At 36.0% G+C, this 25,311-nt stretch overlaps 2 protein-coding genes across 4 annotated transcripts; one reads left to right on the forward strand and one right to left on the reverse strand.

Annotated features, from left to right (window-relative positions):
• LOC105166325 (AUGMIN subunit 8) lies at positions 992 to 8,622 on the forward strand. Of its 3 annotated transcripts, none has more exons than XM_011085634.2 (7): positions 992 to 1,201; positions 2,948 to 5,074; positions 5,436 to 5,555; positions 7,000 to 7,116; positions 7,189 to 7,278; positions 7,747 to 7,854; positions 8,314 to 8,622. In XM_011085634.2, the coding sequence occupies exons 2-7, from the start codon at positions 3,101 to 3,103 to the stop codon at positions 8,395 to 8,397; spliced, it is 2,493 nt and encodes an 830-aa protein (XP_011083936.1). In that variant the 5' UTR covers positions 992 to 1,201; positions 2,948 to 3,100; the 3' UTR covers positions 8,398 to 8,622. The 3 variants fall into 3 exon arrangements, with proteins under 3 accessions (XP_011083936.1, XP_011083937.1, XP_011083939.1); XM_011085635.2 differs by lacking the exon at positions 992 to 1,201 and adding an exon at positions 1,247 to 2,386; XM_011085637.2 differs by lacking the exon at positions 992 to 1,201 and adding an exon at positions 2,393 to 2,845.
• Positions 17,679 to 24,449, reverse strand: LOC105166326 (cellulose synthase A catalytic subunit 7 [UDP-forming]). Its single transcript, XM_011085638.2, has 13 exons — positions 24,292 to 24,449; positions 24,002 to 24,197; positions 22,043 to 22,239; positions 21,829 to 21,931; positions 21,566 to 21,686; positions 20,971 to 21,237; positions 20,239 to 20,584; positions 19,867 to 20,130; positions 19,485 to 19,697; positions 19,128 to 19,338; positions 18,841 to 19,037; positions 18,385 to 18,738; positions 17,679 to 18,260 (listed from the first exon to the last, which is right to left on the reverse strand). Exons 1-13 carry the CDS (start codon positions 24,364 to 24,366, stop codon positions 17,679 to 17,681), a joined length of 3,126 nt encoding a protein of 1,041 aa, XP_011083940.1. The 5' UTR covers positions 24,367 to 24,449.

Consider the following 25,311-nt stretch of genomic DNA (forward strand, 5'->3'; position numbering starts at 1 on the left):
CATTTTTAATAGCTTGATTTAGCTAAATTTATATAATTCTGGCAAAGTATAATATGCAATTTTATAATGACATCATTATGAATGAATTTTAAATTATGTGATTTCAAAAATTAAAATGGCTGAAAAAAAATGACTGCATCTAAAAATTTATATATATTTTTTTCAATCATTTTAATTTTTCTTAAGTAATATATCGATTTAATTGCTACATTAATTAATATGACTATGACCAATAAATAAATTATAGCAATTCAATAAATAATTAAGAATAAACAAATTACAATGGCTCACATTAAGTGAGAAAAACACTTACATGAAGTGAGACAAATACCCAAACATCGGGTGACACTCGAACTTGTTTATGGGATTTCAGCCTTAGTCTCAACCACTAGACTAAAATATCATTGGTCAGCAATTTTAATTTTTAAAATCTCATAATCTTGCAATCTTTTTCTTTTTTTTCAATTAAATATATAATAAATATTTAATAATGAACACATATCAAACGCGCTTCATTCGCTAGTATATATTACATTTATTTACGTATATAATCTTTTACATGTAAAAATAATAAATTTATATATAAGAAATATAAAAAAAATATAATAAAAATACAACATAAATTTTATAATAATAATAATAATTATCATATATATATATATATATATATATATAAAAGAAGGAATTGCTGCATTTCCATTTAGTTTGATATCAAACAAATCCACAAAGAGAAGAGTAGCTCATGCATTCCAATCTTCCAAATTACACCCCCCTATAATAGTATATACCTACTCCGAAGAAAACTACCTCTCCCCATACACCAAAATGCGTAATACCTCTTCTACCCCTTCTAGCTAACCCCAACAACAACAAATTTCAGTAAATCCAATCAAATCCCAAGAGCAATTCCGTCCTAGAAAATTAATTATGGAATTATATATATTAATCAAATAATAATTAATTAAATAATTAGGTGGCGCCAAAACAACCGCCGTCTCCTCTTCCTCCGCTCTATTTCACAACGTCCCCTTAACTGAAAATTTCTTCCATTTTCTCTCTATTTTTTGATTATTTTGTTTATTTATTTACTTTTCTCTCGATACCAAGAAAATCAGGCTTATATCTGTGTTAAAATATTTTACATCCGAGTCTGGAGAATTATTGAGGAGAAAATTCTCTTCTTTGCTGGAGAAATATTCAGGTATTTTTTGCTGGGTCCTGTTTTTCAGATGTATGGATTCAACGGCGGAGTAATTAGTTTTCTGTATAAGGGGTTTTAGGCCTTTTTTCTCTTTTTGGAAATTTTTCGTGGGTTCAATCTGCCATCAATTTGTTGTATCTCCTTTTTGAGTGAAATTGGTGGAAATTTGTATTAAAATCCCTTGATGAGTCTATGTTGAGAAATTGAAAAGCAAAATTCTCTCTCGCTATATTTATTTTTCTAGGGGTTTGTGGAATGTAGAAAATCTGAAAGAATTTTAGATGTTCTTTAGTTTTCCTTTTCTTTTTTACTAATTTTTTGAAGCTTCTTTTATGGAGGTTTCACATGAAATCCACTGTGTTGGGAAATTTAGGAACAAAACCTGACAAGGGGCAGAATATTATTATTTCATGCATTTATTCATGCAAAAATTCCTCAAAGGTTTTGATTTTTGGTGTTCTGTAAAATTATGATTCGCATCGGTTCTTGTTCCTACATCCGCGAAAAGAAATTACAAAAGGTTGAAACCGGATTATTTTATTTGCTATTTATTGTCATCATTTGTGAGTATAAAATGTTTGATTAATGCAAATTAATGGCAAATGATAATTAAAGTAACTATTCAATTTTTGTTTTTATGTGTGTTTATGGTACTCTTGAGTTCATGGGGATGGAAAATGATCTCTACCAGCACGTGGTCTCCATTTCTGTGTTCCCTAAATACCTCTAATTATTTTGCACTATTTGGCATCCTGTTTTCATTTTTGTGGATAAGATTAGTCTTTTATGCGGAACAGGTTCTTCGTTGTTGTTTCGGATTTCTTTTTACTGCAAATATTAAGTATAGGCAAACCAACCATAAGATGGGATTTATTAATCTTGTTGGCTTCAGGAAAACTCGTTTGGACCGAAGAAAGTCTTTATTTCTGCTTGATGGCTTGACCTATGTATTGATTTTTTATTTTGACTTTTATTCAGTTGAGAGTAAGAATACGAGAAGCTCGTTGTATGTGTGCTGCATTTAGTGACAATTAATCATTCTGTGCATGTTTGTTTGTGTCACTCTGAGTGTGTGTGAGAGAAAGAGAGAGAGAAGTCAGAGACGCCAAGGTATCATTTTCAGTGAATTCCCTTTCATGAAAAGGAGTTGAGTGGGGAAAGAAGGAACAGGGCAGAGTTTCTAAGGTGAGTTTTACTTGCTCAATGTGTGTGCATGTGTGTGAGTTGCATATGCAGCTCCAGCCCAGCCAACCATGGCATTTCCGTGAGAGGGACAATAAAGAAGGGGGCCGAAATAAAAGTGGAATTAAGAAAATAAAAAGAAAAATTATATCCATGAAGCAGTAGGAGCAAGGGAGGGCATTCTTATCCCAATCTCATTACATATTCTGCTTCCTTTCCCCCATACCTCTCCCTCTCTTCCCAGTTGCTGGGGAATAGCAAATCAACTAGCTCTTCTGATTTTTATAGTGATTGTAATTTACATTCGATGTCTGCTTCACCAGCTGGAATTGTCTTCCTATGGCCTAGACGTCTGATCTGCCTGAATTTGGGTTGGGTTAGATGATTACAGAAGACCCATTTGCGTTAGTTGGCTGAAATTATCAAATTCAATCTGTTAAAGATCTGGGTGTCTGTAAAGATGTATTCTTTTGAACATCTTTTCTTTTTACATCATGCCTTATTCTTCTTTTCTCTACTTTCCTATCTGTGGATCTTACTTTTGGCTGCGAATTTGTCTGGCAGATTCTCAGAACGGGAAAGGATCAGCTCTTAGAGACATTAGTTGAATGGTCAATAGATTAACTGAGTTCACAGGAAGCCCTTCGAAAATGCATGCTCCTACTTGTTATTAGTATATGAAAGGGACATTAATGAGGTCTAATTTGCATAGTTTGGATGGACGTATGTCAATCAGAGAAAAGAGTAGAGAGGCAATCTAGACCAGAGGCTCGAGTACTTGTTTCTGCTGACAACAAGAATGGAACTACCTGCAGGTCCCATACCAGAGAAGTTAGTTCTAGGTACAGGTCACCTACACCATCCGCAGGTGGTCGAAGACGCAGCCCTTCACCAATTGCGAGCAGGACATCATCAGCCTCAACTGTATCAGTCCCAAACAAAGCTATATCAACTGAAACAAAGCGCCCATCCACGCTGTCATTGCTGCCTAGTCCATCTCCATCAACACCAGTCCAGGATACAACTGCAGAGATGCTATTGGCAGCCAGGGCTCGAAGACTCAGCCCTTCACCAATTGGGAGAAGGACGTCATCAACCCCAACTGTATCAGTGCCAAAAAGAGCTATATCAACTGAAAGAAAGCGCCCATCCACACCATCAGTGCCACTTAGTCCATCTCCATCAACACCAGTCCGGGATACGACTACGGAGATGCTATTGGCAGGCAGTGGTCGAAGACGCAGCCCGTCACCAATTGTGAGCAGGACGTCATCAACCTCAACTCTAACAGTGCCAAAGAGAGCTGTATCAACTGAAAGAAAGAGCCCATCCACTCCTGCATTGCGACCTAGTCCATCTCCATCAACACCAGTCCAGGATACAATTATAGAGATGCCATTGGCAAGCAGTGGTCAAAGGCGCAGCACGTCGCCAATTGCGAGCAGGACGTCATCAACCTCAACTGTATCAGTGCCAAAGAGAGCTATATCAACTGAAAGAAAGCACCCATCCTCATCGTCATTGCGCCCTAGTCCATCTCTATCAACACCAGTCCAGGATACAAGTATAGAGATGCTATCGGCAAGCAGTGGTCAAAGACGCAGCCCCTCGCCAACTGCGAGCAGAGCGTCATCAGCCTCAACTGTATCAGTGCCAAAGAGAGCTATATCAACTGAAAGAAAGCGCCCATCCTCGCCGTCATTGCGATCTAGTCCATCTCCATCAACACCAGTCCAGGATACAACTGCAGAGATGCTATTGGCATCAAGAAAGACAGCAAGCAATAAGTTGCCTGAGTCTTTATGGCCATCCACAATGCGGAATCTCAGCGTTTCTTTTCAATCTGATACTATTTCTGTTCCTGTTGGTAACAGAGAAAAACCAATTTCTCCTACACCATCCGATCGCACGCTGAGGCCATCGTCAAATGTAGCTCTGAAAGGTGAAACACCTTCCTCAGGAAAGCTCACATCAGAGAGAAAGAGGAGTCCACTAAAAGGAAAGAATTCTGCTGATCAGTTAGAGAATTCTAAACCTGTTGATAGTCTGAATGCTCGTCTACGAGATCAACATCGATGGCCAAGCACAACAAGTGGGAAAATCTCCAATTCCCTGAATAGATGTGATATTACTGATAAGATGAGCAAAATTTCATCTTTATCACATACCAAAATGGACGCACGTTCCATCAGGAGATTATCTCTGGATGCGCTAAGCAAACCTTTACATAAATCGGCTAGCGATTTGTTAATGCTAGTATCTTTTGATGACAGTGGAAAAGAGATATCATATGGAAGTATACTTGATGATGTTTCACTACGAAGGCCTGGCTCTTCAAGTTCATCAGACAGAACATCATTGCTGAATGCAGCTAGGGCTCAGTTGCTCAGTCCCAAATCACGGACCCCATCACCCTCAGTGTCTAGAGGGATCAGTCAATCTCGATCGAAGGCTGTGAACCCCCCTTCTAGAGGCTCTAGTCCTACTAGGGTAAGACCATCCAGCCCGTCCAGACAACCTCAGAATTCCGCTTCAATTCTTAGTTTTATTGCGGATATTAAGGATGGAAAGAATGCTGAAAACGTTGAAGATGTGCATCAGTTGAGGCTGTTATACAATAGACATCTTCAATGGCAATATACAAATGCCCGAACTGATGCTGCGTTGCATTCTCAGAAAGTAAAAGCAGAGGTTTTCATCTATCTGTTTGGAACTTAAGACTTTAATATTCCTTTTGAATCTATTATATTCACTTTTTGGTTGATTTTCCTCTTTTTTACTTAATTGTCTTTGAAGAGTTCTAAAAGTCTCCTCGTAGGTTTCTCTTTTTTATGTTTTCCAAGATTTTTGTTAATAGAATCTCTTGTTATCTAACTTCTGTAGAAGTTATCTGTTAGCTTGTTTTCAATTTGAGTGCATTAGGGTGCTTTAACCATGGATCTAAGTTTACTGTGTGGGTTGATTGGTCACTAGACTTACTACCTACTTCTATTTCTGTGATTTAATCGAATTCATGTGTCTCTAATTGTCCCTAGTCACTTTGATGGTGCAGAAAATGCTGTATAATGTGTGGAGGACAATTGCAGATCTGTGGGATTCAGTGGAGGAGAAAAGGTCTGAGCTCCAGCAGCTGAGACTTAAATTGAAGCTTTACTCAGTCTTGGATAATCAAGTAATGCAATCTTATCCTTGCTGTAATCATAGTGACAATGAAAACACCTGTTTGTGTTTTTTCAATTCGTTGGATACTTGTTTTCACTCTCAATTTTCCTGCTCTACTGGTGTGTGATTTTATTTTAGTAGACCACCAATCCTTGTCTTAGTGGTTAAGACTGAGCCTTCCCACATCCAAGCTGTGGGTTTGAATCCTTGCCAAAGTGTTTGGCGGGTTTAAATGTACATCATGACTTGTGTGATGATTTCTACGTGGTTAAGTCTTTGTTCTTGGTGATAGTAGGTCAATTAAGGGGCATACATGGTGCAGGTGCAATCCTCCTTAACGGGTTTTTGAGGTGCCACCCCTACTTCCCAATATCTGTAACCAAAAAAAGGTCCCAAGATCTTGCTTGGATATGGTTTCATGCTTGGAAGCACATTGAAAAACTAAGCATAAACACAATACTGAGGATAGCATTTAGTCTAATATGCAAAGCACATATTTTAGCCATCATCACTAATATGTCTATTGACAAACAATTTGTGCTACAAGGATTAACCATAACTTGGTACCAATCACGTTCACCACGAACTTCTCTACAGTTGAAGAGTAGAAAACCTTTTATGCTACAATGGGGCAAGATCAAATTTTGTGGCAAAAGATTCATGAGGCACCTGGAGCTGTGTTTTTGTACCCAGGAATTTTCTCATAGTCTGCAACTGCTGCTTGCTTGGTCTGTTATATCACTTACTGAAGTTTGGCAATTCTGTTGGCGAGGCTGTTCGAATATTCACCATTTGTTCTTTTTCCCAAATATAACTCGGTGCCAAGAGAGATTACCCAATGTGAAAATTACTTAATTTGGATTATTTTGGTTATGTAGGCTTTCTTTCATCTATACATATTGCAAACTGATGGGATGTCTGCTGAAAAGTGCAGTTAAATTGTGCGGCACTCTTGTACGGTTTTTGTGTACCTAGCTCTAGAAAGCAATTTATCGTAACGAATTATTTCTGAAAACATTTTTATTTTCTGCATTATCTTCTCAGGATAACTAGGTTGCTCTTTTTGTGTGTGTTTGTTCCTAGTAGTATTCCGTTTTATGCAATATATGAAACACATACTGAGCAATTTCCTTGTCTTGGTATTGCCTTTATGTTCCTGTGAACAATTCAAATTGCCTCTGCCAAAATACATTACCATTATCAGTTGTGCAAATTCTTCCTATGTTCTGTTTTTTCAAAATTTGTATACTTTTTATATTGTGTATCCAAATATATGATGTGTGTTTCTGTATCTACATGTTGGCACTACATCCCCATGATTGATATTTCTTGAGATCATCAGTTCCAAAATTATAGTGATCCAGCATGTTCCTGTATATCTTAGTCTCTTAATATCCGACATTTGAGTTCACAGAATGTTTAAAAGTTTTCTGATTCAAATTCAACCTGCTCAGCTGACGTTCCTTGACGAGTGGGCTTCAGTTGAGAGGGATCATACAAACTCATTAACCTGGACCATCCAAGATCTGCAGGCTAGCACTCTTCGTATTCCAGCCGCTGGAGGTGCAAGGGTATGCCTCTACTAATTCTTGATGCCCAATCTTATGAAATATATATCACTTAAATCAATCTACATTTTTCAGGCAGATGCTAAAACTGTAAAGGTAGCTCTGTGCTCTGCAGTTGATGTGATGCAGGCACTGGGATCCTCCTTAAGTTCCATACTTCCACAGGTGAGAACTTTGTATTTATCCTAGTCTACTTTATCCGATACTGGGAGAATATTTTGCATTGCCTGTAATGATAATCCTTTTCCTTTAGTCCACTCTGCAATTCATGCAACACAGCATAAGTAGACCCTTCTACCTTCTGCTTGATAGCAACCAACTTGATACCTCTATGTGGGCGTGCATTTTTCCTAGGTTTTGATTAATGCTGTTCTCCCAAGGAACAACATCCATGCAGCAGTTTCACTTGTCTTCTTTTTCCTTTATCCACTTTTTCCTCCCTGCTAGAACTATAACTATATTCCAACCTGAATTACAACTTAATCCAATGGGTTCCATTTTATCTGCTTTAATTATCAGACCAACCTATTCCTAATTTAAGTTAATGAGGCAGATGCTACCCTAAGTCATCATCATTGGTCAAGTCATCTTTCAAAAGAAAAACCAGCAAGTTTTTTCTATTGTATATTACAGGTGGAGGGAATCAGCTGCTTGGTTTCAGAACTTGCTAATCTAGCAGCACTTGAAAGAGCTATGCTTGATGAATGTGAATCAATTTTGGGTTCTACAGCTGCATTGCAGGTGAGTAAAAATGCAATTTTGTTCTGTGATAAAATTCTTTATTTCCATGTACGCATCCTGTCTCTGGTGTGCTTACATGTGTAAGGTGATGAAAATCTGTAGTGTTAATGGTAATCTAGAAAAAGAGTTTCTATTCTCATGTGATAGATGTTCTTGGACTTGTGTTCTTCATTAGTGCTCAGAAGAATGCAGCGGCAGCTTAAATGTTAAACTGCATAAGCGTTGATATACGATTCGTTTAGCATCTTTTCAAACAATGAGATTGAAACTGATACTTTTGCCTTGCCAGGGCATTCGACAATCATAGTTCAAAATCTTCCATTTACTCATAATTGCTTATGCGCTCGATAGAAACCTCGGGAATCTAGGATTAAGGCTATCTGCTTCCTGTTTGAATGAAAAGATGATAAGTAGGTCTGGTTTAGGATATAGCTGATGAGCTTGCATGTACTTGTGCAGGTCGAAGAATACAGCCTTAGGACTCATCTGTTACAGATGAAACAATCTTGGAGTAATGGCGAACCGGCTGTGTTTGGTTATTAAGATAATTCACAAGATACGACCACAAAGATACTAACAACCTCGGCTTTGCTTGCTTACCTCTCTCCTACTTTTCTAACTAATCATAGGTTAGAATATGTCACTTCTATTTCCTTTTTTCCACCTTCTTGTAGTCTTAACGTTATGAGCTCATCTTTTCATTTCGCTTCATGTATTTATTTTGTAAAACCATCTAAAAGAAATGAAAAATGGAGAGTTTGAAATATACTTACTATTTCTCGCCAGTCTCACGGCTCAGGTCAATGGCCTCCCTCTCATAATGCTTTCTCCGTTTGTGGACCCCAGTAAAGTTGGTTTGGGTGACATCACTGACATGTCATCAAAGGAAACAAAGACATAAGAAATTGTTATAACAATAGACATATATTTACGTGTATGTAACTTGAATTCGTAACTTTTTATTGGGTAACTACTAGGTTTGATCCTCTAAATTTTTGTTTAAAATTATTTTAATCCCTTGAAACCGTGTTTACTTGGGGGATGGATTTATGTGTTAGGATAAGTTGGCCAGATGTAATGGGATTGAGTTAAAATTAATTATATTGAATGCTTTGATTTCATGTTTACTTATATTGAATGCTTTGAATACATAACTTTTTACGTGTATATTACATAAATTACATTCGTCAATTTGGCGTGCAATCTGATCGGGGTGCCCAGACGTACAGTGAGGGAGACAGCACAGCGCGCTCACGCTGACCACAGGGACTCCCACCACGGCAGTGTGACGGTCCTTAGAAATACAATGGTTGAATATGAAAATTCTAAGTCAAATGTTGATTTAATTAGTAAAAATGGAACAACAAGTCGAGCATTTTGTCATTGTCAAACGCATTAGTTTCTTATATGTTGTGCCGATGTGTAATTAGATTTGAACAATTTCCTAGAAATTGACAACTTTATAGTATGAGCAAAAATATTCCCTCTGTTCTATTTTTAACTAATCAATACTAGTTCACTCAACTTTAACTATTTAAATATTTTGGACTCAATACACCATTCTCTACTTAAACGAAATATTTGGGATATTTTAAAAATTTGGACAATGTATCATTACTGCATGCGTAATGTAAAGTGTTTATTGTTCGATTTATCAAGTAAATATTTTCACCATGAATATAAACGCCAATGATTTTATTTTCAACACATCAATGTAGTGCATGTACTTATCTATTAAATTTATAATCTATTTATTTAATATAAACAAATCCATTCCACACCAAAGCAAATGAGATTTATTTGTTTTATTAAGAATTATGTGTATTATATGTATTATATATTATTTAATATATAATATATGTCAAATGTAATCAACAATTGCTACTAGAAAATAATTATTAACTTATGAAACCATTGATATTAAAGATATTTACTATCAATGCTACTTGTTAAAAGTATTTAAAACTTTTCTACCTAATGAAAATACTGTAACAGTTGCTTATACTGAGGACAATATATCAATACTATATACCTAATTCATATTTTTTATTACTTCAATTATCTATTAAAATTTATCAGTTCGAATATAAAAGTCTAACGAATGTATTACCAACATGTTAGTATAGTGCATTTAACTCTTAATTACATTTTTTTTCAACTAGGCTATTTTAATGTTTTGTACTCAAAATTTTTTCTATTTCAATGCAATCTTTGAGAAATTTAAAAATTCAGGACAATAAACCAATAATACATACTTAATTCTAAAATTTTTATTTGAATTTTATATATTATGTTTTTTCATTCCAAAGATAAAGTCTAACAAAATCATATTGGAGACAATACTACAATGTATTTAATTATGCATTAAATTTGTAATTATTATTTAAAATATAAAATAAAATTCCTCAACAAAGAATATTACTTAACATAAATATATATATTATATTTCACTAACAAACAAAATACTATATACATACACATATATATTAATAAATATATATATTCAAAAGACATGGTTTGACAATGAACAGTAACTCATGTCTCCCAAATCTCAACATCAATATATTCTAAACTATTTTATATTATATCAAAACACACAATCCAAACATACCATCTATCTCAAACACATACTTACTTATCTCTATTTTTCTATCTCTATCTCCAAAATACCAAAACAAAACACTCAAAATACTAATCCAAACATAATGTAAATGTTTGTGCCGCTATTCAACTAATCTCTATTGCCATGAATTGTTGCTAGACAACTACCCATGGTAACGGACTATTTCTAGTAAGGGGCTACCCATGTGTTAGTCACACACGTCCAAGTTTAGTGTAAGTGAACCTTAAGTGTCACACACTATCACTAGAATTGGATGGAATTAATTTCAAAAGAGTTGGATTAATTTAATTGGACTAAATTAATTCTTGGAGGGAATAAATAATTGGATCATTTATTTAAAATCAATACATTGGATGAATGACTTGAAATTTAATTAATTAGGTCAATTGAAATTTTAAGTTAATCCTTAAATTAATTGAATTATTTTATTTGGATTGGTTCAATTTCTAGATTGGATTTATGAATTGAAAGCGAGACAATGGGCTTAGATCTTTTAATTGGATTAAAAGATGTGGAGTCTAATTATGGGCTTGTAATTAAATTGAATTTGGTTAAAGTCCATTTAGACATGAGTTTGATTTAATTTTAATTAATTAAGCCCGATACATTAAACACAAGCCCAATGCCTATATGTTGGATATGACTAGGTCATATATATACCACACAGAAAATCCTAGCCGACTAGAGAATACACACCAAATCTCTACACTCGATTTTCTCTCTTCCTTTCCTTCTCTCCATCGTTTTGCTGTGGTCTTGGCAATCAAGAAAAATAAAAAAGATCAAAATGTTAATTCAATTACATTCCTTTGATCTCTTGCTCTTCTATGGTTGTTCTTGCTAGCAAGATAAAACCACATCCTCTTAGTAGGACCGTGGATATCTTTGGAGGATATAGAGATCTAGATCCGAGGAAGGAAGTCAACGCTTGAAGCCGAGCATGTGTATTGTGTGTAGGCATAGGGCCCGGGGGGGGGGGGCGCAGCAGGCAGGCTGCCTGTACGCGCGGCTTGGCAAACAGACGACTGGTCCAGTCAGTTGAATTGGATTTTTTATTTTTTTTCAAAAATTTTATTTTTTTGACAGTTTTTTATTATATTTTTCTGAAATAATTAATTATGGTGAATTTAGTTTTAGTTGAGATTTGGTATTTTCTAAAATTAAATTACTAAATTAATTTGAATGGGTTTCCAAACAAGAATTAATGTTGTATGGGTTGCACTTATGTCCATATTTTGTTGCATTATTTTACATATAATTCTTGCATTAGATATGTGATTTTTATCAGATATTGGATGTCATATTTGGTGTATGATGAATGATTACTTGGAGTATTTTGTGCCATATTGTTATTTGGATTAACATGGATGATCAGAAAGCTCTTGGACCTTGTGGATGGTTTAATTTTTTGTTGGGTTAGGGTCTACGTATCTTTTATTTTCTCATCTCATCATTTTTAGCCTAACTATTTTAAGGCTTGCTTTCTCCTTATTTATGTACTCCCTAACTTTTGATTGGGGTTTCTTTTTAGTTGTAATAAGAGTAGATAGGTTGGAGAGGTTAATTTTATTATATAATAATTGTAAGAAGCAAGCCCAGATGATGGAGGCCCCTAGAAGAGGTCATGGGTCGGTCCACGGATATCCATGGAAAGGGGCCCGAAGGACGGAGCCCACAATGGAGATCAAGAAAATAAAGAGAGATTACAAGGCCCATGATATGTTAATGGGTTCATAACTTGTAATAGCGTAGACCTACCCTTTAAATTGACTATAGATCCACTGCGAGCTATGTGGGTCGCATAGATTTTGGACTTGCAATCATCAACAGTGGTGCGCTAGGCTTTTATTTTGCGTGCAATGCTTTAAATATTTTGAATATTGAGCATGCAAGATATTAATTATGTGATGGGGTCTTGATCAAAATCTAATAACTCTCACTTGGTTAGACCAAGTTAACATTTTACACCATAAAAATGGAATTTAAACAAGGGGTTTTTTTTATGCCTTTCATCCACAATAATGTAGGAAACTGATTCACCGATACGTGGTCTCACAAGTCGTGACACGTTTGGACTGAAATGAAGCTGCACTATTATTATGAACGAAGTTAATATGCTTCTATTTCCCTCTCACGACATGGAGGTGATAGTTTGCGCTATGATTCAGTTGATGGATCGGGTCTAACACCAAGTTACGTGATTCGCTTGGAGTCCTCGAAGTTACGTCCTCGAAATCACGTGAAAAAGGTGACATAAAATATCTTGGGATCTCATAGATAGAGAATGGTATTGGATACCTCCCACGAGGTTATTTCTATGTGAATCATAAAATTGGAGCATGGAGAATTTCGCTTGTGGACCTCAATCCCATTAGGAAAAGGTTTACCAAAATTCCATTTGAGAGTGATGGGTTTCCGTAAAAATAATGGGAGGGTTAATGATTGAAGTCCAGCGCCTTAACTTGAACACAATATTATGATAATCTACTGAATATTTTTCTATTAATTGTAGATATCTAAGAATCCACTAACTTTCATACTTGAGGCAAATAAATCTAATGGAATCAAGTACGCTAATTGATTGAGAAATCTGAGGATAGTCCTCAATTTCGAGAATTGGACTTATGTTCTGGATAAGTCTCTACCTCGGACTTTATTGGAGGGGTCTCGGCCTGAAGCACATTTGATGTCCAAAAAATTTGAACAGTGGCATGAGGATAACTGGAAAATACGCAGTATCGAATTGGGTTCGATGTCCAACGAGATTCGAAAATAGTACGAGAAGTACGGTGATGTCTGGTCGATAATGCTCCGCATGAAAGAGCTTTATGTTGTAGCGGACTAGCGTATTAGATATACCGTGACAAAGGTATTTTCGATGCCAGAATGTTTGAAGGATCATCTGTACGAGAGCATGGAGTAATGATGCTATCCCTAGTGGAGAAACTCAAATACCTCTAGGCTAATTTCGAGAAGGAAGAAATATACGTTGATGTGATTCGACAATCTCTTCCTTCCTCTTTGGATTAATTTATTATCAGCTATAACATGAATGGGCTTGATAAAAGCCCATGAGTTGACTAATATGTTGGTCCAATACGAGGCAACAATTGAAAAACATGTACTGTTGGGGCTAGTGGGAGATATTTCAACCTCTAAAGCGAAGGGCAAGGATTAGTGAGAAAAAGGTCATTGGAAGAGGGAGTGTCCTAAACTTCTCTTCAATGAAAGTAAATCTTTAATTGAGTGTTAACATGATCACTGTTCTACTCTTGGTATTGGATACCTATAATTCATAATCTGCGAATGGTTTGCAGGTGGTGATGAGTAGAAAATCCGAAACAAGAAGGTCCTAAGGCTTAACGATGGCAGGGTTGTTGCTGCAAGAATAGGACTAGGTTAGGCTTAATAGTGATCATGCTAGGATAGTATTTATGTAACCTAGCATGATCGAAATAATATTTTTATTTATTGTTGGACAATTTTTTATTACATATTGATCAATAAAAGCTATTTATTTAACATCAAATGGAGTTCATGTAGACTGGGTTGAAACATAAAACTTTACACTATCTCATAATTAGATTATGAATAAAGGATTAAAATGATAATTAAGAACGAGACTTACATTTTTTGGTAGGTCAATCTCTTCTAGTTAAGAGTGAGATAGAATGATGGATTTAAAGAGTACTAGAATGGACAATTTGGATCTATTAGCTTTCAAAAAAATTTCTGAGAAAGAGAAAGACCGTAAAAACTCTTTTATGGGACAAGATGAGCTTACCAATTATATGTTGGACTGGATCCAATGTGACATTTGTAGGTCATCAAAATACATAAGATCAATACGGGGTTCACAATTCTAATGATGTTTGAGGGGTTCAAAGAATTAAACTCGTTTTGATGAACCAAACTGATAACCTTTTGATTAGATCGAGAGTGTGTATTTAATGAGAGTTCTTGAATATCTAGAATGAGAACATGATTCTCAATCAGTAAAGTTCTTTCAGAAGGGACCACGATTAAATGGTCTCTGGTAAGGAAGAAATTAAATTAAGTTGGATTCGTTTGATTGGGGTTTCACTGAAACAACTTGGCCCTTATTCTATGACAAACCTCATCCTACAAAGTACTTGAGTTAATAGGATAGTCCTACACACGTCAAGAAAATAGTAGGGAGCCTATTTTCATGCAATTTCTCGACAACGTCATTTGCAATTTCAATTTTTCTTTAAACTGACTACATTTCAGTCCTTGATTGTCCAACCGATTGAATTATAATCCAATGAGACATCAAGAGGAGCGATGTGGGACATCATCTAGAATCAATAGCTTGGAGCCTAATGATTCATTATGAAGTTCAAACTAGGTTTGAGACTTCACATAACTCAAATATACTATTTGTCAGGACCGTACTGCGTATGATTTCATAAAACAAGCTCAAAAGTCAATTAGGTTGCATTCCAAAGTGTTTAGTGTATACATGACTATATTCATCTAGAATAGGGTTAAGATGTTGGAAAACACTGAAACACAAACATTATTGTTTATGAAATTCTCCATAAAAGTAATTACATTCCTGTATAAAAGGGAGTTGTGTTCAATACTCAATCACGGGTGACTGATGAGAAAGCTCAAGCTGTTCAAGACTCAATCACGATTGACTGATGAGAAAGCTTAAGTTATCCAAGACATAATTGAAGTCCATTTAGATATGAGTTTAATTTGATTTTAATTAATTGAGTCCAGTCCATTAAACACAAGTCCAGGGTCTATATGTGTGGATACTAGGTCATATATATACCACACTTAAACCCCTAGCCGACTAGAGAACGCACACAAACACATACCAAATCTCTAGACTCGGTTTTCTCTCTTCCTTCCTTTCTCTCCATCGTTTTTCTGTGGTCTTGGAGATCAAGAAAAATCATGAAGATCAAAACATTAATTCAATAATGTTCCTTTAACCTCTTGTTATTCTATGGTTGTTCGTGCTAGCACGAGAAAACCACATCCTCCTAGTGGGAGTGTGTATATCTTTGGAGGATCTCGACGTAGAAATCGGAAGGGAGTCAACATTTGAAGCTGGTTTAAGAAACCAACGAGGATAATATATTCGGTTTATTTTCTCGTTGCTTTCTTGTCATTCTTGGCCTATGTATGCAATTAGGTTGTTTTTAATACACCAAACGTATGGAAAAGATCAAGGGTGATTTATACTTGCTTTTCTGATTAATTTTGATTTTTCGCGCTTCAGCCACGCTTCCCCAATCGATCCACTCCCTACAAGTTGTATTAGAGTCCAGTTTGGTGTTTAAGCCTTGAATGGAACATGTTTCATGTGATTTAGCATGTAAACATGTTTATTCGGCTTATGAAGCATGAGATTTAGTGATTAATTGCATATATAGATCTAGAGTTTTACGTGTTTAATTTTCATTTAATTTGGACATGAGAAATTTGAGATTTGGGATCTTTTGAATTTAATTAATTTCTTTTTAATTCATAAAATTAGAGGAAAAGAAAACTGAGGAGTTTCAGAAAAATCAAAAACAAAAAAAAATCGCAGCAGACTGCTGGTGCCTGCCGGCCGGCGCTGTTGATTAGTGTACTTCAGATCATATCTTACCCCACACTTGACTTCGTGATGAAAATTCCTTTTACATGAGAATCGACACACTTCAACCACCCACCAGTATGTCTCCATTAGACGTTGACCCAGTAAACTGTTCTTTCTATCAAATCTTAGTTTAGAATTATCGAATTTTATCTTCACCAATTCACAAGCTGTGGCAACTTAGAACAAATTGAACAACCTATAACTGTTGCACCTTGATCGAGCTTGTGTTGTAAACCTAATTGTTTTAATCTCATGATATTTTTCACTGTCTTTTCTTTCTTTTTCAGAGAAGTTCCAAGGATACTGGATTTGCTTTTGCAGCTATTGTTTTAATACGTTTCTGTGGATCAGCCAGAAGGCCTTATGGAAGAAATAGTGATATGATAATATTTTTTTAAGTTAGTATTCCCCAGTCTTGATTCAATGTGATTATTGACCTCTCCGATGTCAAAACCAACTTTTTTGGAGCTAAAATTTTCGTAGAAGTATTTTATGTGAACTTGTCAGGATCAAAACCTTTTGCCAAGTTATGTAGATCACTACTGGTCCTACTGGATATGCATCCAAGAACCATGTGTTTGATCATGAGAGTTCAAAAACCCATTCAGGTTTATGTGTACAAAAATGGGTAAGGTTCATGTCATTTTCCTGTGTACTTTGTTCTGATGGTACTGATAAGATCCATAATCATCTTTTTTCACGCTGCACTTATTCATGTGACTGCTTGAGGGTGATTCGGCGCACACTTCGGTTCGATTGGCCAAATTGAGTTTGGGCTACTGACGTCTTATGGGCCTATCGCAGATGGAGAGGCAAACACTATGTTTCTACGGCCTATCGCGCTCTTTTGGCCTCGTGTATGTATCATATCTGGCGTGAGCGCAACATTAAGCGATTTGATGGAGTACATAGAGATACACGCACTGTGGGTGCGCTGATGGTTCGAGATGTGCAGCAGAGGATTCTTAGTGTAGAATTACCTACTGCTATTAGCACTTGTGCGCTTTACCGCTTATAGCGGATTCCTTGACCTATCGAGGAAACCGTTTAAATTAAGCAAGTTGTATTGTATTGTATTATTGTAATTTTTTTTTTTTTTACTTAATGAAAATAACCTTTATCGAAAGGTTCATGTCATTTCATATAGAAAAAGGTTAGTTTAACTTGTCTGTACTTCTGCCATCCTTCTCTCTAATCAATCTTTTGACTTTCTAGTTTTTTAATCATATTATTTTCCTTCAAGATGCTGAAATTGTTCCTATCTTCATCATATATAACTACCCCCTGTTGGATGCTTTAGGCAAAAAAGAAAATCCTTTGCAAATAATGACCGGATCTGGACGTCCTTAAATTGCATCCAGCAACCAGACAAAAGTATCTAGTATGATATATTCTGTTTCAGTCATGTACAAAATTGAATGTTATACATAAGGCTCCACAAAACTTTTACCACTTGCTTTATTCTTTCTTGTGCAACTCAGCTTGGTAGAACAACACATCAAATCCTCAAACCTCAAGATGTACATAGTGTACTCTTAGAATGTATCTTGATAGCTTCAGACAGGAATACTGAGCAATATATCAGCAATTAATCCCACATTGCTTGGTGTCAGGTCCCTTCGTTTTCAGTATGAAGGGGTCAATTCTAACCCAAAGCAAAGAGAAGATGGAGGCTAGAAGCACAGACCATATAACAACAATAGTAGGGGTCCTGTTCTGCCTACCCATCAGACCTTTAAGGAATGGATACAGATGTACAATCACCCAAAAGGCAAAGAAGAGTTTCCCAAATAGGGGACCCCATGATTGGTACCCATTGTTTATGGCATCAGAAATTCCGGCCACAACGCCAACCAAGTTTATTATCAAAATGGTCGTCGGAGGGATTAGGAGTGTTGTCCACTTGAAGGCATATAACTCGCCAAAATCCTCGTCATCTGATGCCTTTGATGTGACTGTAAAGTTTGTGTCTATTCCGGCCAAGATTTTCAGTAGGCCCTGAATAACAGCAAAGAGGTGAGCAGACACACCACCAATAACCCAAAATTGCTCATTCCTCCACCATTCCTCAATGCTAACTCCACTCCACCTTAGTTCTAGAATACCCGTGATAAAAATGGAGAGGAAGAGAGCAATGAAGAAGAGACTTGCAAAGGTGCTTATCTGTATCAAGAGAGAAGCAACGACTATTCAGTTTACATAAAGAAGATCAGAGTAAAGGATAGACTGTTGATAGCAATTAGTAATATGACAGCAATCAAGTTAAAATAATGTAGCGTTCTCTTACCTCTGGCATTATGAACTTTCCAGTAAGCAAGCAGATGGCAGGGAGGGTACAGTAGGCAAGAAGGGGTAGGGAAGTGAAGGGATAGACAGTCGTGTTAACATATGCAAATCGTTCAAGCCACTTGAGTTTTCCTTCTTTATAGCCATACCAGACAGGGCTATGATGACTAAAAAATATTTCGACAGAACCCAGAGCCCACCGCAGCACCTGGTTGAGACGATCAGACAGATTAATTGGAGCAGATCCCTTAAATGCAGGCCTTTTGGGCATGCAATAAATAGACCTCCAGCCACGGCAATGCATCTTGAAACCTGTTAAGATATCTTCTGTGATCGAGCCGTAAATCCAACCCAACTGCATGTTTATGAGAGGTGAAATTAAGATAGAGTTGTGGCAAAAGTAGCAAATATCTTGATGGATAATGAGATGTGATATATGCAGAGATTTTAACAATACCTCTGTACCCCATTCTGTTTTGTCTTCATATCCACAACTTATAACATGAATGGCTTCCTTAAGCAAAGCTGCAGGGCTTGAGGAAGGTGGAACGCCACCTTCAATCATCAAAGTTGAAGTCACGAATATAGGTGATTGTCCAAATTTCTTTTCGAAATTCATCTGAGACTTTAAAAGCTCTTTCTCGTCATCGAATCCTGCATCAAAAAGAGATGTAAAGTTTACATGTTACGGTAACTTGGCAGTTAACATTCTTATGACTACAGCATTAGGTGACAGCCAAAAACCTTGAATATCTGCTGCACCATTCCCACCGTTCTGAGAGTATTTTGGAAGCTTTTTGCGGCTTCCAAAGCACGGGCAGCAATCACAGCTGACCATTTTGGGACGCTTACGACCCTTGGGAGGTTCATAACCATATAAGGCTTGTCTTCTGAAAACACATCCTGTTCCAACATAGACTGGACCTTGAATCCCATCTAGACCTTTCATGTTTATCTGTGAAAGAGAAGAAAAGGAAATAAAAGTGAACAAATTAACATGCTACCAAAAAGATTTGAGAAAAGAAATTATAACCTTAATGCCTATAGACTTATAGTAATTCTAATACATGATATCTTATGCTATATTTTCGAGGTACTTACATCAAAGAAGACTGTGTTTCTGTTAGCGTATCGATCATTTCTGTCAATTCCATCAAATCTCTGAGGAAACTGAACATAACAAACCTTCTTCCCAACTTGTGGATCCATCAAGAAACACATTGCTTCTCTCACTGCCTTGCTGTTGTTTATGTAATGATCACAGTCCAAGTTAAGCATGAACGGAGCATTGGTAAGAACACCAGAGACACGAACCTGCAAATTTTCACTACATAAGAAACATAATTTTCCTACAGGAGCCTGGAAGCTGTATTCCTCTGCATAATGTTCCCAGATAGATGAAACAAGAAGCTAAATGTTCTGTTTCAGCATCTAGTATTTTGCTATATATGGAACAGTTGATTAAAGATTTTATCATCTTTACCAGAGCATTCATTGCACCAGCCTTCTTGTGATGCTGAAAACCAGGCCTCTTCTCACGCGAAACATAAACAAGGCGAGGAAGTTCATGTCCTTCCACATCAAGGCCTCCACTTTGGCCTAGAAACACTTGAATCATACCAGGATGGTCCTTGGTGTTGTTTCCAGGCCAAGGCGTCCCATCTTGCATGATCCACCCTCCTGGAGGAACTTTTGTGGCTTTTGCAACCATTGCATTTATCCTGACCTTGAACTCTTCATATTCTCTCTGTCACACATACCAAGAACCTATTTTAACATCCAACTCAGGAATTCTGATAATCCCGGTTTTGGAGTTTTCAAGCAGAGCAATACATAAAGAGTTGAGATTATATACCTTCATAGCTCTTCTCTCCTTGACAAAAGTTGGCTGCACTTTGTCCTTCAGATAGTCAACCTTTTCACTGAAGTACATCTCTGGGGCTCGTGGCTCTATAGCAAATTTCTTACAGAAAGGAACCCATTTTCGAGCAAATTCTGCTGTTTCTGATAGCGCTTCAAAGGTACACATCGAGGCACCATCATCAGATATGTAGCATGAGATCTTATCAACAGGGTAGTCCATTGCCAATATTGAGAGAACAGTATTAGCTGTAACAAGGGGCGGTTCCTTCATAGGGTCGACTGTACTGACAAATATATCTACTGGAGCTAGCATGTTGGGCTCACCTTCCCTCTCATACCTGCATCAAAATTTTGTTAAGTTTAATTTCTCCATCCTTCTGGCTGCAATGGACGGATAGCTAACGTCTTCAGAAACCGTACTTCAATTGTAGTGGGATGCTCTTATAATTAACGATTGGATGTTAGTTTTACCAAGATTGATTCTTACATGAGATCTAGTATTTGCATGCAAAACCTGCAGAAACAGTTATGCTATTCTCCATGGTGTATTATTTGCTCTATAATATGTACTAGATGTCTCTTTTGCTGCTCTTCTCCAGGGAAGGTCAGGAATTGAATCAGTGGAAACATGCATGTTCCTAAAATGTATAAAGGAGGAGACATGATGATTGAGATGTAGGTTAATTATCTGGAATAACTTTGCTTTATCTCTTTTGGTCTTTACCTGAGGGAAAGGCGATCAAGATAAGTCTCGCGATCAATGGGGAACCATTTAGGGAACTGATCAAGGATCCATGAAAAGGCAAACCAGATTTCACATATAATAGAAGTGAGCCAGAGGCCAAGGGCGTCGTGCACGGGGTTCAAGATTCGATAACGGAGAAAGAAGGCCAGCACCACTAGCCGAGTCACGATTACCATCCGATAAGGATTGATTTTGCTTGATGCAATTGGGACTTTCCTCGACAGTGGTTGTCTTGCTTCATCTACACTGCATTTCATACAGATTTTTTTCAGAATGAAGTTCCATCACATTGTTACTATTGGTTTTTTATTTAATTACATGTATGGAATTCTTTTAGCTACTTAATTCAAAGATGACCCTTGTACATGGATTGCTGAACATGAAAATAGTTGGTATTGTTGCAAATTTTCTTTGTAAATTTAACTGTCATATTGGCATACCTTCTCTAACACGTCATGACTTATCATTTCTCTATATCGAAGAGTGAAATCATCTTCTGAACCATGTCTTATTATGCTCTTACACAATCATTTTCATTCAAATTTTGAAATTAAAATGAAATTCAAAGACTTACATCGCCATGTCCGGATCAGCAAAGTCATCATTGTCATGCCCCAAGTTTCCTTGCTGCATTTTCCACTCATCCATTCTTTCTTTCCATCCCATCTCTTTCTTATCATCCCATCTTCCACTTCCTGCAAATCATGTATGCACATCATCACCCAAAAACATGCATGCATGCACCTAATGCACTACATGCATGCATTGCATGCCGACATACTATACAAGTTTTTTCTCCAAGACATATATACTTTCACATGATTTCATATATTTTACCAGGACCATCAATGGATGGATACGGATGCACCCTCTTATGCAAAGAAGCTCCCATCATTTGCTCCCCATAAGCATGACTCGAAATCGGGATTTCTCCGCTAACCTGTGTTTATAGCACCAGGAAATGTTAGAGAAATCTGCATAAATGAAATCATATATAAATATGTGTGTGTGTGTGTGTGTGTGAAGTAAAAGTGGTCTCAATTGATCTCACCGGACGGGAGCGGCCACCGGCTATAACGGGTGGGTATTGGGCGTTGTCGTCATCTTCTGGTCCTCTTCCATACCTCATCTTCCCATGAAGCATGGCTTCAGCAATACTTGTGTTAGTTTTCTGCTCATCGATGTTGAATTCATGTTCAATGTCGTCGATATCTTCCTCATCATCATCTCCCTCCACCCTCGGACTCCCTTCACATCATATGTACCATACATAATATTAAGTGCTAATTAAGAAAATTGGGATCACAAGAAACTGTAAGCTAGCTAGCTATTATATGTGTGTGTGAACAGCAAAGTTGATAGGCATAAAGGGATTGAGCTAGAGCCTTTCTCCTCTTTGAGACTGAGATAGATACTTTGACTCACGTGGAGGATAATTATTAACAAAATAGTAATTGAAGCACACTCGATGTATGTATTTAATTTAATTTTTTATTAGGAAAAAATGCAATTTTAGTTCTTTAAGTTAGGGGTGATAATGTTGGTCCTATTCAAATTAAAATTTGCAATTTGGTCCCATAACTTTAAAATTTTTGACAATTTTAGCCAATTTGGCCAAACAAATCTATATCAATTGTGGCTTCCGACGAATTTGATAACATAACAATCCAACATCTCTTTTTTTTTTGTGGGCTACTTGAAAAAACTTGCTATATGATCAAGTGGTATTTTTTTCTTTTTTGTGCCAAGTTATTTCCTTAAAAAATATATATTTTGGACTGTCATGTCATCAAATTCGCAGGAAGCCCCAATTTAGTTGGTGACATGGAATTTCAGGACAAATTAGCTTGAAAAAGGACTAAAATCGCCATTAAATTTTAAAATTACAGGACCAAATTACGAATTTTAATTTAAACAAAAATCAAATTGTCACCCCTAACTTACATGATTAAACTTGTATTTTTTTTCTTTTTATTATATTGGTTTAATTGAATGTAAAAGAAGATAGATAAAATTAACAACCGAGAATAAAAATTAATAAAATCAATTAACTTTAAATGTGTATGTTGTCTTTCACATCTTTTAGTTGTAATCATAGTTCTTTGATCTTCTAGCAACTTAGCGATGGTAGTAAAATGATTTAGCTAAAATATGACAAGTTTTTCTTTAGCATATATAGTGCCCATATATATATATATATATATAATGTTACATGTTGCACGTACAGGCACATATGGTATGGACATTCATGCAAATATACATATAAAAATATATAAGATAGCTTGAATACTTTAGCTAAAAATAAATAATTAGATATACATAAATTAACTTATAAATGAAGTAAAAATACTAGGAAGATATAAGTATTGGTAATTTATGTAGAAAAGAAAAATATAATACGTTATGAAAAAAATTAAGTTGCAGACAGATAAGTGCTCAAAACAATTAACAAAATACAGACGTACAAATAATATATCATGATTCATTATTAAAGCAATGACAATTTTACTTTTCTGTTCTAAAATCTTCTTTCAATTCCAATTAATATATGAGTACATGTTATATATATAACATATTTGTTAATAAAATGAATTATATAATCTTTATGCATATAGCATGTATATATTAATTGAATAAAAAATCCAATAGCAATATAATAAAAAATTCAATCCAAAATACAAATATAATTAAAATAAATTATGATTCGGTATCAAATTAATGATAGATTTACTTTTTATAGAAGAATTTTTGATAAGTTATGAAGAAAAATAGCAGATGTGATGAACCCAACCAACATATGAGATGTTATTTTATTTTAATAGTAGGTGTTATTGATGATTAGTATATAATTATTATAGTTGTTGATAGTTATTAGACGTAGATATTTGATGACGATGATGGTGGTAATTGATTTATACAAAAAAATAATAATAATAATAATAGTTCATTGATTTCATTTATAAAAAAATATAAAAAAATAAGGACTGCAGATAACCAGTGAAGGTAGTACCTTTAAGGCGCTTGTATCTGGTTTTGCATTGGGGGCACAGTTGGCTTCCCTCTCTCCTCTCGTACTCGTAGCACGGCCGGCACACCGGAAAACCACACTCATTACAAGCGACGAAAAGCTCCCCGTCCACCGTCAGTCCGATCTCGTCCCCGCATATCTCACAAACTTGGCCACTCAAATTCTTCAAAGGCTTAGGCTGCAATAATAATGTCAATACAAGCATGCATGTTAGGATCTTAGTTGGATGGATCGAGCGTATGCTACTGTTGCATGCATGCTTAGGTACGTACCTCTTCATGACCATGGATGACAACGAGCTCATTCCGGTTGTGGGAACCGGCAACAAGCCCCGCGCTGGCTTCCATTGGCAGCGGAGGGTGGTGGTAGATGGCAGAGGATGTGTGTGTAAGAGTAGTGAAGATGTAGAGGTGAAGTAATGGGAGGTGATATATGGTGAGGGTTTCTTTTAAAGGAATGCTCTTTGGTAGAATTTGTATCACTTTCTTTAGTCTATTTTTTGCACCTAAAGGTGGGCTGTATTTTTGGTGTTGGTTGCAGAGTCTCCATTGCCTACAAGTTAAGCTTCGTCTGTTCCAACCAACTTGAGCTTTCCCTTTCATGGAGTTACCCCCCACCCCCACCCCCACCCCCACCCCACCCACCAAACTAAACATTCAAAATAAACATTTATGTAAATTAGCTTAATTCTCTTAATAATGGTTTAAGATCAATTATAACGGGCTTCTATAAAATTTATCATATATAATTACAAATATCTTTTTATTATTTAAAAAATTATAAATACATCCTAATTTGATTACGACGTAGAGTTTCTTACATTCATAAACTATTCTTTTTTCTTTTTTTTTTTGGTATTTAGACAAAATCTTAACAGACTCGTATTAAAAAATGAGCAAAATTCAAGTTTTTTTTTAAAAAAAAATGGAAATAATCCCTATTAGTACCTAAAAAAAAAAAGAAAGTATATATATAATAGAAATTAAAATGAAGTCTTATAATTTGATAATCATTGAGAAACCAATTTTAGCTTCTCAACTTTGCACATGTTGATGGTTAATTTGTCTTCTTTGCATGATAACCTTAAAAATAGCAATATTGTTTGGCCCCTCCTGACTTATACCTACCAATTAAAAGAAACCAGAGGGAGAAGAAAAGCACATCCAAGACCTTATCATATATCTACATCTAAAGCTCCTATTGTTGATGCAGTAGTAAGCAAGTTGAATTTTTATTAATGAGTTGGGCTAAAAACTTCAGAGTCGTGCTTGTTGGAAAAGGTTTTAATCTTT

Source organism: Sesamum indicum, linkage group LG7, assembly GCF_000512975.1.
Source record: "Sesamum indicum cultivar Zhongzhi No. 13 linkage group LG7, S_indicum_v1.0, whole genome shotgun sequence".
NCBI classification, from domain to species: domain Eukaryota; kingdom Viridiplantae; phylum Streptophyta; class Magnoliopsida; order Lamiales; family Pedaliaceae; genus Sesamum; species Sesamum indicum.